The 15600-nt window shown below is 34.1% G+C and overlaps 1 protein-coding gene across 2 annotated transcripts; it reads right to left on the reverse strand.

Annotated features, from left to right (window-relative positions):
- Window positions 1-2993: 2993 nt before the first annotated feature.
- Window positions 2994-6429, reverse strand: LOC112279256 (protease Do-like 1, chloroplastic). 2 transcript variants are annotated; one of them, XR_016502306.1, is made up of 8 exons: window positions 5720-6429; window positions 5050-5175; window positions 4679-4850; window positions 4382-4419; window positions 3959-4254; window positions 3676-3828; window positions 3409-3543; window positions 2994-3241 (listed from the first exon to the last, which is right to left on the reverse strand). XR_016502306.1 is itself a non-coding variant. In XM_024513503.3 (8 exons), exons 1-8 carry the CDS (start codon window positions 6253-6255, stop codon window positions 3173-3175), a joined length of 1428 nt encoding a protein of 475 aa, XP_024369271.1. In that variant the 5' UTR covers window positions 6256-6429; the 3' UTR covers window positions 2994-3172. The 2 variants fall into 2 exon arrangements, 1 of the variants encoding a protein (XP_024369271.1); XM_024513503.3 differs by having other exon boundaries at window positions 4056-4254.
- Between the last annotated feature and the right edge of the window lie 9171 nt (window positions 6430-15600).

Genomic DNA, 15600 nt, shown 5'->3' on the forward strand with positions numbered 1-15600 from the left:
GCAAAGTCAACACATATTAGAGGTCCTATAGAACATTGCTTCATAAGTCTTAGTTAGATAGTATATATAGAGGTAAGAGTGAAGCCCTCTTCACTCTTGTCAATTTCTTTTTTGCATCTAGTCTAGATTTAAGAGTTTCTAGTTTCCTTATCTTTTGGCAATAGCCATTCCATTTTCTTTTTAATAAATATACCTCTTTGTTTCTATTTTTTATACTTATTTATTTACTATCATCAAGTTCTTGTTCCTGACAATTGAATGCTTTCAATTTTGAAGTAAGAACTAAGCTTACTATTTAAGAATTCAATGCCTTGATCAATAAGAAAGTTTTTGCCATTCTTCTAGTTCTTCTTAATGCCTCTACTTACCAAGTCTTATAAGCAACATGTACTTAGTCTTTAGTTTGAAGAAATACAAGGCTATAATAGCTAAAATATTCATCAATCTACATAGCTAACTATTTGGCACCACCAAAGCTAATTGTATTGGAATAACCAAGGTCAAATATTATTACATCTAAAATACCATTGGAATGCTTATACTTATGTGAAAAAGGTTGTGTATGAGCCTTACCAACAATGCATGATTTACATGTAGGTATTTTATCCTTCTTCACATTGATTTTTAATCCTTCAACACAATTCATCCGCTCTGCTTTACATATTGTATGCATTGAAGTATGGGCTAATTCTTGATGTCATTCAATTAGTGTATGATCTAAAATAGATGAATTAGAAATTATAGCAACTTCTTCAATTTTACAAGGCATAAGTTAAGCTTTACAAACTAGCATGCCTTATGTGAAAAAGTCATCTGAAGATAGAATCTAATTGATTTTATTGACATTTAAGTTATATTTGCAACCTTTCTTATATAAAGTTGCAGATGATAATAAAATATCATGTATTCTAAGAACTTAGTGGACATCCTTCGTAACTACAAGAATATGTTTTTTTATAGGGTCTAAAATTATGAGATGCATCTCACCTAAGCCTTGTAATTTGCTAATGCCACCATCATAATCTTAAAGTTGGATAGTCTCATTTTTATCAAAATTGAGAAGCTTATTCCTATCATCTTTGATGTATACATCTATTATATTATTAATACATACATAATGTTGTAATTGAAACAACAATGCAATCATTATTTTTGAATTAAATGATGTCTTTCAAGCTGAAAGAATAATATCAATTCCAACATCAATATATTGATTTCTAAGATCAAAAATCTCTCCAAGAAAAATCTCCATAGATTTTCCATCCACATATCAAAGATTATACAATTTCTTCAATAAAAATATCTGAATAATAACTTTTGAGGGCTTATGGATCTTAGCCAATATGTCCCACATCTCCTTTGCAATATTACATTTGTGTACACAAGTTAATTGCAAAGACTTAAAATTGAGTGCAATCAATGATTGTGCTTCTACTTTGCTTGATTTCCATTTTAATTTTTCATCAATATCCTTAGGACATTTAATGTCCCATCTACATGCATGTAGAGCTTGTGAATGTGTATCAAGTATTTTATAACAAATGTCCATGTGCCATATTTTTTCTCATCTAATCGATCAATGCAATGATCCATTGAAGATGCCATTGTTACATACAATTAATGCAATAGCAACAAATAACCATAAAGGGACAATTAACAAATGGTTTATAAAATACAATATTTAGAGAGTAGAAGTACCAAGTTATATTAGAACAAAAGAAAGCTTATTTTCACTATTAGCAACAAATAGAATTTAATAAAATAAAATTCAGCATCAATAGAATTAAACTCTAGCTCTTGCTGCTCGAGAAGGGCTTCAGTAGCTCCTTGGCTTCAATAGCATTGTAGCAACAATGGAGCTCCAATAGGAAGCAGATCATCTAAGTTTTCATCTACGAAAACATCCATTTTCATCTAGACTTTATTTAATGATATTCATCCATGACACTTTTCATCTAGCTTTGATACCATGTTATGAAAATGGGATGTGTTATGAAAGCAGGATGAAAAAATTAAAATAATGTGTGTAGTAAAGAAATACAAGCAGCATTAAAATACTGTTATAAGACAAAATGATTGGAGTTAGCAGTTTAGAAAATTGAGCATGTTTTCACAACCCCTCTAAAAATCAGGATTGTCATTGTCGCCCACCATTCATCGTCAAGCTGGCGTTGCATAAAAATCCCAAGCATTTTCTCTTGGGTAATAGGTAATGTTCTGATCGGTCGATAAACCGATCGGATGAGGATGGATAAGCGCTATAGCTGTGCCGACTGACAATTCTCATGATCATTTAGAGCACTGGAACTGCTATTCGGTGCTCAGGAACTGGCTGATGCTGCAGTTGGAACGCAACTTGCGATCGACCAGTTCAGTTAGTTACCCATAACAAACGTTCAATTCGATTCAAGTGTGACTGACGACGTGTGGAGGATGATTACCTGCTCTGAGGAATTTGGATTCGGTTGAAATCCTGCTTCGTGGGTTCGGTCCTAGATTTCAGGATGAAGTGGGACGTCCTGGAATTGAAAGGGTGACTGCGTCGAATCTCGCCTGACTTTTAGATTCCAATTCCAGTGAACGAACGGATCTCTATCACGAGGAGGGCATCCATCCGCAAATTTGCCAGACCAGGCGGTCACTCCACGGAACCAAATTTAGCTTGTTCATTGATGCACTTATTTTGGATACTTCCATTGATACACGATGACTACGAGCTGGGGTTTTGTTCAGTCATGATTCCTTGCGAATTGCACGACTCCTGATTGGAAGATCTCTATATTCTCAGAGAATCGTGTATCATTTTTTGTTCTCATGCGTGGGAATCTGTAACCGACCAGTGTTGCGGGTGCTGTGACTATCGAAATTGGAAATACAAGCTCCCTGTTGGTAATTGTTGGGCGTAGAGCATAAAACATACATACTGAGAACAAGCAGCATATGCATGTACATGCTGGAAACATATCTGATGCTGAAGTAATAATCCCAGAAGGTATGAAACATGCTGAATTATTTTACGTATTTTACAAAACTGAAATACAAAATATCTCACAGAATCTCACCAACACTTAAATCATGAATCCAGTTTGAGGTATCAATCTACAGGATGGCTCGGAATAATGCAGCACACTATTGACAATATGTACGATATGACGTCAAGATTAAACCGCAGCTAATCTCTGGGTTCCAGTATGACATCCACACCCACTGTCTGATCCCCACGGAGAACCTCCAAGTTCACCTGTCATCACATAACATGACACACAACATATTAGTTGTGCCTTATGTACTACGCCGGAAGAATTCACTAGAACTTATACAATCGATTCGAATTTATCACTTGAACAACTAGAAGGAAGGATGGTGGTTGCAGGAAGTTTATTCAATTTTTTATTATCAGGATTATACCGTGTCTCCCACTTTGCAACGGTCCAGGATCTTGTAGAGATCACTGCCATTAGAAATCTTCTTCCCGTTCATCGAGGTGATAACATCTCCAAGCACCAGGCGCCCGTAGGAGTCTCTCCTCGTTGAATGTAGCCCCTGCTCCCACAAAACAAATCCGGTCCCAGAACATTAGCATGTGAAGCATACCACAATCACAAATGCCAATCAGAGAAAGAACAAAAGAGGGAAAGCAAAACATCCTCAAATTTTATAATACTGGGAACTTACTGCTTTGCCTGCTGGTCCATTCGGTGGAGCATCCAGCACGAGCACGCCACTAACGCCCAATGGTTCTACTGATTGATCAGGTGCAAATGAGATTCCTAGAACGGGACGGGTTACTCCCCCATATTTCACAATCTGCTCCACAATGCTACTCACCTGGATATAGCAATCGCAAAATCCTGAATTCAGTCTAATCCAGTGGCTTAAGTCAATAAAGTTTGCAAATCATGAGCTCAGAGTTAGATTTCACTGAAAGTGAGTGCATCGAGGGCATGTCACACATCACCTTTCAACATGAAAAATGAGCTTTCACTTCCTCTGTAAGTAGATGAACCTGAAAATATAGAACTTAGTCTTCGACATAGAAACGGAGTATAGTATACCGTGTCAACGGGTATTGAGAATCCCACACCCGATGATGCGCCAGATGGTGAGTATATGGCAGTGTTGATCCCAATTAGGTTGCCACCACTATCTAGTAAGGGGCCTCCACTGTTACCAGGATTAATTGCTGCATCCGTCTGTATAACGTCCTGAATTGGACGTCCAGTTGCTGCCGAACTGATTTCTCGCCTTAAACCGCTGCGTACAATACCAACAAGATAAACCAGTTTATGTTTACGTACTCAAAATGTGAACTGAAAAAATGGCTCCAGATCGATGAAAACTACAAACTTAGTAGAAAATTAAGTATAGTCACTGTAAATACCTTATCACTCCCGTGGTAAGTGTGTGATCAAGCCCAAACTGCATCCAAAAGAATAAATTATAAAAAGAAGTAATGACACACACACACACACACATATGTATATATATATATATATATATATATCGATCTAAACATTGAGGAATTGGCTTAGCTCTTTGAGATGTGATCCAAATTCAATAAGCGTTGACAAGCCAACTCCGAGATCACGACGTAATTGGAATTATTAATTGGCTGAAATTTATCTGCTACACCACCTTGAAAGGGCAAGAAAATGGCTGGTGGGATGTAAATAAGTACCGGATTGCCGATTGCAAATACTTTCTGACCCACTAGTAGGTCATACGAGGTGCCCACCGGTAGCGGACGCAACTCCTCTTCAGGTGCGTCAATATGAAGCACTGCCACGTCCTTGTCCTCGTCATATCCAACTATATCGGCTTCATACACAGTCTGGTCGCCCATTGTCACCCTAATATGACACAGACTTTGCCTTTAGAAAACAGTAAGAAGTGAATTTCGGATGATGTTTTGTAAGGGCGAAGCAACACAAGACCAAATTCAATTTAACTCTAATAATCTTAACAGCTCTGTATGCGTTTCAAGCTTTCGAGAAGATCCAGGACAACAACAAGTTCACGGAAGAATTAAACCAAAAATTTGAATCGTACCGCAGGTCCGAAGCCCCTCGAATGACGTGATAGTTTGTTACAATGTGGCCCTTCTTATCCCAGACAAACCCTGATCCCGAGCCCTGCGGCACTTGCATGACATCAAGAGTAAAGACGTCCCTCCTCCTGCACGCACATCCTCACATCGTTTTCAACTTCTGTAACTCTTGCTCTTAAGACACACCGGAAATACTCTATTTTCACCATGCTCAGCAACTCATTCTTGATCGTTTGTGGTATGAATCAATACATCGCTATCCACGACTGAAGAGTTCATTCCATTTCCGCAACAAATTTACAACTCCGGTCTCTTTCACCCAGCACCTTTCAAAATACTTGCATCGCTAATTGCAAGTACAAAACTGAGTCCCTCACGAAGTATGACAATATTTTGGTAAATACTAAGAAAAGTACTACTCTTGCAAGTCTCAAATCCAGAAGCAGATAGAACAATATTTCGGACAAGGTTATGGCAGGTATCCAACCTGGATGCACTTTGTAACTATGAGAATTTTACACTTCTTTCTACGGAATGTCAAGCTGAAAAACACTGATTACATGGCCCTTGGGATCGGCTCATGCTCATTTTTGTCCTGACAGAATCAGAGCGAATGAAAATTTGCAAGGCCGTCTGAAATTTAGCCAAAAGAAAGATAGGAAGGATACACACCGGAAAGCAAGATTGGTGATATACACAACGGACGGAGTATTGTCTTGAAACAGTTCCACAGTGGCCAGCTCGTCGCCTTGCAACTTCCGGGGCACCAGAACAGCAGCAGCAGCGGCATCCAAGGGCTCGCTCATCAACGACACCACGATCGCGGCTGGAACCACCCACAAATACGCCGCAGACCAGGCTGCGGCCAATTTCTCCTCGAAACTGTCCCATCTCCTCTTCACTCCATCCGAACTCTCCCCAAATCGACTAAAAGAGGCATCCCCATCACCATCCTCGACAGATCTACCCAATTCAAATCTCCCGCCCACAATCCGCACCAACCTTGGAACCTTGACACCAAATTCAAATCCACCACCCGCCTTCCGATTCACCTCCAGCTTCCCACTCACGAACCCAGAGCACTTCCGCGTTCTTCTGAGAGAGGAAAATTGGGGAACGCCACGACACCTCAGCGCAACACTCACACACGCAAATTTACGACTCGACAACTGACGATGATCCAAGTGGGAGGCAAGGGAGAGCGCCATCACTTGGAAACTACAGTTGAAGGCGGAGGTCGAGTATTGTTCGCATTCACGAGAAATTGAGCTCGATTGGGGAGAGAGCGAGGAGTAAGGACATCGATCGATCGATGAGCAGCTCCTCCTCTTCCTCTGCTGCTGCTGCTGCTGAGAATGTGAGACGAGACGAGACGAGACGACAAGGGAAGCGTGTCAGGCGAATGCAATAGTTACCGTAAACAACAATGTGCCTCCACGTCGCCATTGGTGGAATCTGCAGCCAATGGGGAGATCGACGGACATCGGAATGAATGATCCGGATCGGAGAATAGAAATCAGCGAGCGAGAGCGAGTGAGTGTGAAGACAAAACAAGCAAGCGAGGGGGGGCAAAGCAAGAGGGCCAAGCAACCGGTGCTGTCCAGACACTGCCCGCGCACCTTTCATTACCATTCATTGACCCAACGGGACAGGTCCCAGTGGCGCTTCCAGAGTGGTTTACCGTGTGCTTTCACCTCTGGCGGCGGCTTCACGCTCCTCCCTCGGCTTTGGTCACCGCTGGTCGCACCCTGTTACCACTGCAACCTATTACTGGCATTCCCCATTACCGACACAAACTGTTCTCGTTGTAATCTATAACCGTCTATCCTATTACCGTCGCCGGCTCAGTCGATTGCCTCTGTTTACAATTGGTTTGAGCTTCGAAAACATCCGCTCCATTCTAGTTGCACCACCTCCGTATTTTATGTGTATATTTTTTTTCTATGTTTCTGTAAAATAAATTATTATCATTATCTCTGATTTATTTTACCCTGGATGACATTATTTGTTATTATTATTATTATTATTATTATTCAAGATTTGAAAAGGGATAAAAAAAATTAAAAATTAAAAAATGGGGGAGAGATGACATGTAATGTTTTTCCATGTGTAAAAAAACATGTGCATATAATATAGACACATGTGTGAGTTTGATTTTTCTTTTTTTAAGATTAAAATTAGACTCAAATTTCTGGTGCTTGTGCCTTTCCAATAGTACATAGTTGAACTAACATGTAAATATTTTCTTTTTCTTTTTCTTGTCTCTTTTTTTTCTTTCATCATAATTTCTATTATTAGTAGAGAGGTAATAGATATATGTGTGGTTAAAGAAAAAAAATATATTCTTATATTTTTGAATAAGGTGGAAGCAAGTTTGTCTTTATTTCTTGTAGATTGGATGTAATGGGGGATGGATAAGTTAATTATATTATTGACATGTAGAAATAGGTAATTGAGGCTATTTTTGGAAATTTTTTAGAAGTTTTTAGAATTGGGGCCAAGTTGGTGGTCTATATAGGATCCACCATAGAACATTCTAAAAGGTGGTTATCTTGGTAGGATCCATTATTAGGGATATTCTAAAAAGTTTTAAGATGGTGGAACAAAGTATAAATAGGACAGACTAAGGTCATTTGGGGCATTTGATTAGATATGGATTTGGTCCCTTTCTCTCAATAAAGTTTACTTTAAATTTTTTGTTTTGTTTTGTTCTATTTTTTTTTGCTCAATTTTGTCTTTTATGTTCTATTTTATTTAGTTCTATTTAGTTTTGTCCTACTTTATAATAGAATTTATGTTATTATAGACTAAAAGGGTTTTAGATCTTTAAGAGAATTCAATCTTCTTTCATTAGTATCAAAGCGAGTGTTAGTCTATTCTTTAGTAATATATTCATAACCATTGTCTAGTTAGAGGTCAATTGTTGTAATTACACCAGTTATAATTTTAGGACTACCACAAGCTACTTTTAAGAAGTCAATTGGAAGGGTAGAAGGCATTACAATAGCAAAATTTGGCAATGAAATTGTAGCATAGGAGATATAATAGAGCCATCCTAGATGGAGGCTCAGGTGCAACATCTCTTAGACCAAATAGCTACTTTACAAGGACAACGAAGTTGAGATCTACTATGCTAAAATTAAGCAAGTCCAAAATATATTTTAGAACTTCAAGACAAGAAGATGTATGTCAATAGCTCTTTAATATGCGACAATGCTTCCAACTATCTAGGGCAAGCACCACTCAAAGAATTATGTATGTAGCCAACTATTTGAGAGGTGTAACAGCTATTTGATGGTGACATTGAGCTCAAAATTATAGAGCTCTAGGAAGATTTTGTAACTAGAAGGAGTTTGAGACCAAACTTAGGAATCAATTTTGGCTCATCAATGTAGAAAAATTAGCATATAATAAATTGACTAACCTTATATAATTCAAGTTAGTACAAGATTATGTCTCCTGATTGAAGTCTCTATGTTTCGAAATTGACAATGTTTTTGAGGCGAAGATGATGGATCAGTTTGTATGAGGGTTAAAACTTATGGTTCAAGAAGAGGTGGAATTAAAGGATGTGCAAACATTTGCGGAGGCAATTAAGATTGCAAAGAGGATCAATGCTAAAGATTTTAGAAATAGTAGAGCACGACTTATAGAGCAAAATCTTATGCCATTATTCAATATTATAGCACAACAACCAACACTAATGGAGATTAATGCCTTGCAAGGACCATTGATATAATAGAAACAAAAAATATTGATATAGAAGATATTTTGTTATTATTGTTGTGAGCCAAGCCATCAAATTGGAGATTTTCTAAAGCATCAAAATTTAAGTAATAACAAATCAAGGTGGATTCATAATCTTGATGCTCACCAAGATGATAAAGAAGTGGAATATGAAAATATGGCTCCTTAGTAAAAACAACAAGGACTAGTACTAGGAATAATTGTTATCTCTCAAAGACAAATGGCATGACCTAAGGCAACTACCTAAAGGATTGACTAGTGTGTCTAATGGATTGACTAAGAGGACAACCATGTCAAGTACTTATAGATTGTAATTCTATAAAAAATTGCATCTCGACTTAGACTATCGATGGATTTGGCATTAAAACTAAGGTAATCAAAAGAGGAAGTATATACTTAGTTGATGACTAAAAAAATCTATTAAATAAAACATGTAAAGAAAAAATCTTGTAATTGAATGACATCTATGCCTTGAAAGAGAAGTTCAAGGTAACAAAGCTTAGATATGACATTATTCTTGATTTATCATTGCTAGAGGTAAAAAATAAGCAAGTTGATTAATTAATAAGGATGATTTTCTTCAAAGACAATGGATGCAAGATGATTCTTTGTGCCTCCGTATTGAATGAGGTAACAAAATGATCTTCGACTAAAAGCTTATTCATAGAAATGACCTTTATGAAGAAGCAAATACAACATAAGTAATCAATATCTCTAGTATTTCCAAATCTTGCCTCAATGGTGGGAAAGACATTTAAAGGAGCAGAATGAGCAGAACAATTCATACGTGAATATTGGGATATTTTTCCAACTGACTTATCTAGTGGCATGCCACCTAATTGAGGCACCTCCTTTCAAATAGAATTATTGCACAAAGTCAAACTAATAAGTCGGCCAAATTATTGCCTAGCATCAAATGAAATTAAAGAATTAAAAAAGATATTGGAGGAACTCTTAGAGAAGGACCTTATTTGAGAAAGCATATTACCATAGAGAGCACATGTATTCTTTGCACCCAAAAAGGATAGTGGACTTCGACTTTGCATCGATTATTGAGGCCTTAATAAATAGACTATCAAAAATACAAATCTACTTCTATGTGTAGATGTTCTTCTTTACCAACTTCAAGGTGCAATCATCTTTAGCAAATTAGACCTTTGTAATGGCTATGAGCAAATACCTATTGCAAAAGAGGATAAAAAAAAGATAGCATTTTTTATGCACTATGGACATTTTGAATGACTTATTTTAACTTTTGGCCTCACCAATGCTCTATTCTCTTTTATAAATCATATGAACATACTATTTTGAGACCTTTTGGATAAATATGTAGTTGTCTTCATTGATGATATTCTAATCTATACTAAAACTCATAAAGAACATGAGCAACACCTATGGCAATTACTGTGCTAGCTACAAGATAATTGCTTCTATTGCAAATAATCAAATTATGAATTTTGGAAGTTGGAGGTCACCTTTTTAAGGTATGTAGTGTCCTTTAAGAGCGTGTAGATGGAGCATGATAAGGTAAAAGCAATGGAAGATTGGTCAACCTCCAAAGATATTTTTGAAGTTTGCTCATACTTGCCATTTTATTTGACAATTTGTATTTATTGTTGCCTTATTAACAAGCCTATTAGAGAAAGGTGCTCCATTTAAATGAAAAGTGGAGTAGCAAAAAGCCTTTAATAGATTGAAAGAACCATTCATTACTACTCCAATATTACAATTATATGATCCCAACCTTCTCTGTACGCTTGACATTAATACTTCTGACTTTGCTATTAGAGCGGTCTTTCAATAAAACTTTAATAAGGGCCTTCAATCCATGGCATATAAATCATACAAGCTTAGAAGAATAAAGTGCAATTACTTTAGATATGATTAAGAGCAATTAGTGATTGTACATGCCACAAAAGTGTGACAACACTATCTATTGTAAAAGCCAATAATTATTTGGATTGATCATCAATTCCTACTATACAATTTGCATCTGAAAAATATGAAATCACAATATCATCATTTGAAATAACAGTTGCAACTTTTTAACATTCAACTTGAGTACAAGCAAGGGTGACAACATATTATGCTAAACAGCTTATTGTCAAGACCAGACTTGAAGATCAAATTGGAAGACAAGACAAAAATCACTACTATTAGTAGTGTCATTTCAAATCTAATCAAAGAGCCAAAATAGAAAGAAATTATGTATTATTATGCTTATTTTAAGATGATTAGTAATTAATTGAAGATGAATAATATATAATATCAAGATTACAGTCTTAAAAATAGCTTATTCTTTTTGAAGAAGTAGATTTATATATCTGATGATGATATATTTTGGACGCCCATATTTCAAGAGAGACATGACATTCCAATATTTAGGCATCTAAGGCATGAAAAGATTCTAAAAAAAATCTCAAGGACATGATTTTGAATAGGTTTGGATAGTGATGTTTGAACTTTTATGCACTCTTGCAAGCTATGTCAATATAAAAAAGCATGCAACATGACATCTCCTAGGCTATAGCAGCTAATTTTGTTATCTAAGGCTTGTTAGGAACAAGTAATCATAGACCTCATCATGTGTTTATCGTAGATGCCTCATAATCACACTGTAATTGTTGTCTTTATGGACTGATTTTCAAAACAACTTCACTTGGTTATTGTGCAATCTAATATTGATGCTCCAGCACTTATACAAACTTCTTTGATATTATCTTTTGTCACCATGGATTATCTCCTATCATTGTTTTAGATTGGGATCGGCACTTTACGGGGAGTTTTTGGCATGACTTATTCAAGCTATTAGGTATACAACTTGCCGTATCCATAGTCTTCCATCATGAAATGGATGGACAAATTGAAAGTGCAAATCAAACTTTGGAGGATATGCTATAAGAATTTGTGGCAGTTCACCATAATAATAGGGATGAATATTTGATGCCCTTGAAGTTTGCTTATAATGATAGTATTTAAGCAAGTATTGATCATTTACTATTCTTCTTTAAGATCAGTTAGCATCCAATTATGCCAACAATTCTCCATTGTCCCATCTACATTGACAACTTTAGAACGGAAGAGTTTATATAATGGCTTACAATTGTCTTGCAGGAAGCACAACATTGCCTCCTTATCACACAGAATCAGCAAAAGAAATATGCAAATAATCACCAACAACATAAGACCTTTTAGGAGGGTGATCAAGTATTATTCTTCAATTCCAACTTTTCACTTGCTACATCAACCCAAGTTCGTAAGTTGGTACTTTGGTGGCTTGGACCTTTCTGCATTTCTACATTGATTTCTAATGTTGCATATTGCCTTGAGTTTTTCCTATATAATTAAGTCTATCCGATCTTCCATATTTTACAATTCAAAGAGTTTCATATTGAACCAAAGAGCTTCTTAAACCAACACCAACCACCATCACTATTGGTTGTAATTTATGACCAATAAGAATATGAATTAGACAATATTTTGGAACATTCCTACTTTCATTATGATAATGGACATCTGCAATTTCAATACAAGATTTTCTAGAAAAGCTATTCCATCCACGATGCAATATGGGAACTTGTACAGAACCTCACTTATTATCAAGAACCAATCTGGAAGTACCATCGGGAGCAAAACAAAGATATTTTGCATTAATGGAAGGAGATTAACTATAACGGGGTATGAAAAAAGATAATTCTATTATTGATACATAAAAATAGGTAATTGGAGCTATTTTTGGAAAGTTTTTAGAATTTTTTAGAAATGGAACTAGATTGTTGGTTCATATAGCATCCACCATAGAATATCTTAAAAGAATTAAAGGTGGTTATCTAGGTAGGTTCCACTTCTAGAACCTTTTAGGAAGGCAATTATCAAAGTAGAGTCTACCTCTAAAATCTTTTAAAAGATCATTATTTTGGTAGGGTCCACCATTAGGGACATTCTAGAAAGTTCTAAGATAGTTGGACAAAGTATAAATAGGATTCACCAAAGCCATTTGAGATATTTGGTCAAATATGGCTTTGGTCTTTTTTTCTTAATAAAGTTTGGTTTGTATTTTTTATTCCATTCTATTCTATTTTCTTTTGCTCTGTTTTGCCTTTCATGTTTTATTTTTTTTAATTTTATTCAATTTTATTTTTGTCCATTTTGTCCTACTTTGTGATAAGATTTATATTGCTATAGACTAAAAGGGTTTTAAATCTTTAAGAAAATTCACTCTCATTTCATTAGACTACTGTGATTTGTATTTCTTTTCAAGAACTTTACAATCTAAAATGGTCTTAACTTTGCAAGAAGTATACTACCATTACTGCTCATGTGGTTGTTGTTTACTTACGAATATAGTTGGATACTACACAAAAAATAGTTTGTTAAAGATTGATTTTTTTTATTTTGGAAGAGTTACTACATTGTAAGTAAAAAATCAATATTCAATATTGAAATCATATTTAAAAGTGACTATTAAAGACATGTGAGAAGTACAAATTTTTCTTGTTTTTTTTTCCATAATACAATAAAAGAAATCAAAATAGAAGAGAATTCAAAACAAACCTATGTATATCATCAACATAAGATTGGTTTTTTTTACCAATGTTCTTAAATACATCTCTTTGTATGCTTTCAACCTTGTTTTTGAGCAATTGAAATATATAAAAGTACTACTTCATGATAACAATTCATTATACATAAGGACATTGACAAATATATTAGACCTTCTATGTAAGCATTAAGTTTGAGATTTATTAAGAAATGGTGGTATTTTGACAATTGATGATTTTTATTATCACTATTATTTGGTAAAAAAATTTGAGTTCTTATTTATAATACTGCCATAGATCCAACTTGCTACTTTTAAAGATCTATGTCCTCTCTACAATGTTGTCAATCAAAAAAACCACAACAATAAAAGATGTATTAAAACTTGTTATTTCTACAATATGCAACATAGGCATTTTGAACCTAATTGTTTTGTATATACAATCTATAACAATAGATGAAGAATATCTTTTTGTAAGTTCAACACACTCAAAATATCGAAAAAAAATAAAAATTATCTTATTGTCTTTCTTAAATTGATATATAAAGTGGTAATTAGTGGCATGTAAAGTTTCATAAGGCAAACAATGGGTGAACAACCATCACGCACAATATGAAATAATCTTTGCTGCTAGTTGTAAATAATATGAACAATAACTATGCTATTAAAATCTCTTTTTTTATAATGCAATTACAACGTTTTTTTGGGACTACTTCTATGATAAGCAACCATAATGCCATCTCTTTCTTTGCTAGTTGAAGACAACAAGCAAATAAATCGCCTATAAAAAAAACAAAAGAATTATAATTATAAAGACCATTCTAAATTATGAAGTGCCATTGTATACTACTCCATAAACAACAAGCATGTAACTCAAATGGACATCTAATTAATTGAATTACAATATTTTATTGACAAATATAATTATTTTGTTCACAATAAAGTCTTTTTTTATTATATTTGGAATGAATGCAATGCTTGTCAAGGCAACATTTGCAAATAATATATTCTTAAGTATATGCAAATATATCTATATTATCTTTCATCTCTTTAATGTATTCTAAATATCTTTCTAGTAGAGCAAACATGAATGCCTCAATTTCCATTGCAAATAATTCTAATATATACAATTCTCTCTCTAATCTCTATACACTAGACATAATGTCAAAAAATGCTAACTCTATATTAGAAGATAAGCATGAAGAAGATTGAGTATATAAAAACTTATAGACATGACAAGGTAAGACAAATAGTAGTATCTAATAATTGTAGCTATTAATAACCACTAGTATTAGTCATATATTTATGATTGTATAAACTATATTTTAAAAAATTCATGATTCTTTCAATCTAAATACAGATGATGGTTTTAATGATAAAGAAAAATTGAACAATCTATGTACCAATTTGTGATGATGGATGGATTGATTTCGTAAAAGATAGAATCTATTTAACATTCTCTTATTTTAAAAGATATTATTTTCACACAAAATATGATTAAATGTGTATAAAATTAAGTATGTGGAAAGATCTTATTTTTATTTTATATTTATATCACAATAAAGAAATTATTTCATTAGTCAATTTTTTCTCTACTTACTTATAATATTTACTATTATTTATTAATAATATACAACACAAACTACAAATTATATTACATCTGTTCTTTCACAACTTTAATATAGAAGCCTTAATTAAGTTCAAAATCAATAATATTTTAGTTTTAGAAGCTTGATGTTCTTTTATGACTATTTATTATTTTTTAGATAAGCATATATATATATATATATATATATATATATATATTATTTATATTACTAAAACTAATAGATGCATTTACATCTTTTTTAAGAAAATAAGACAATCTAATACAAAATATTAATAGAAATGGACTTTGGAGTCCTTTAGAATTTGTTTTGTGAAATATTAGTAATTGTTTGTACATGAATGGTATCATTGTCTAAAAAAAAATCTCATCACATGTATCTTTTCTTTTTTGTTTTATTTTTATTTTTTTGGATTGAATGGATTTATTTATTTGCTTATTTTGAACATTGTATTATACTAATTAAAATTCAACCCAGATCTTTTTAGTCATAAAATGCCACCACCACTTGTTCAAGATTTGTTTTGTGTACTCCAAGATTATATCTTTATGATCAGAAAATCTTGTACTCACGACCACCACTATTCAAGATATATGATCAAAATTTTGAAGTATGATAATAAACACCAACACAATTCAAGTTCTATAAAAATAGAGCAC

The sequence above is a fragment of the Physcomitrium patens genome, chromosome 3, assembly GCF_059467195.1.
Source record: "Physcomitrium patens ecotype Gransden chromosome 3, ASM5946719v1, whole genome shotgun sequence".
Taxonomy (NCBI): domain Eukaryota; kingdom Viridiplantae; phylum Streptophyta; class Bryopsida; order Funariales; family Funariaceae; genus Physcomitrium; species Physcomitrium patens.

Bases quoted from the DNA above. Each gene is read 5' to 3' on its own strand.
- LOC112279256 (XM_024513503.3), bottom strand. From the start codon at position 6,255: ATGGCGCTCTCCCTTGCCTCCCACTTGGATCATCGTCAGTTGTCGAGT. The intron at 3,829-4,055 runs GTATACTATACT...TGCTATATCCAG, and splicing joins TCTCAATACCCGTTGACACG to GTGAGTAGCATTGTGGAGCA. The intron at 3,242-3,408 runs GTATAATCCTGA...ATGTGATGACAG, and splicing joins GTTGCAAAGTGGGAGACACG to GTGAACTTGGAGGTTCTCCG.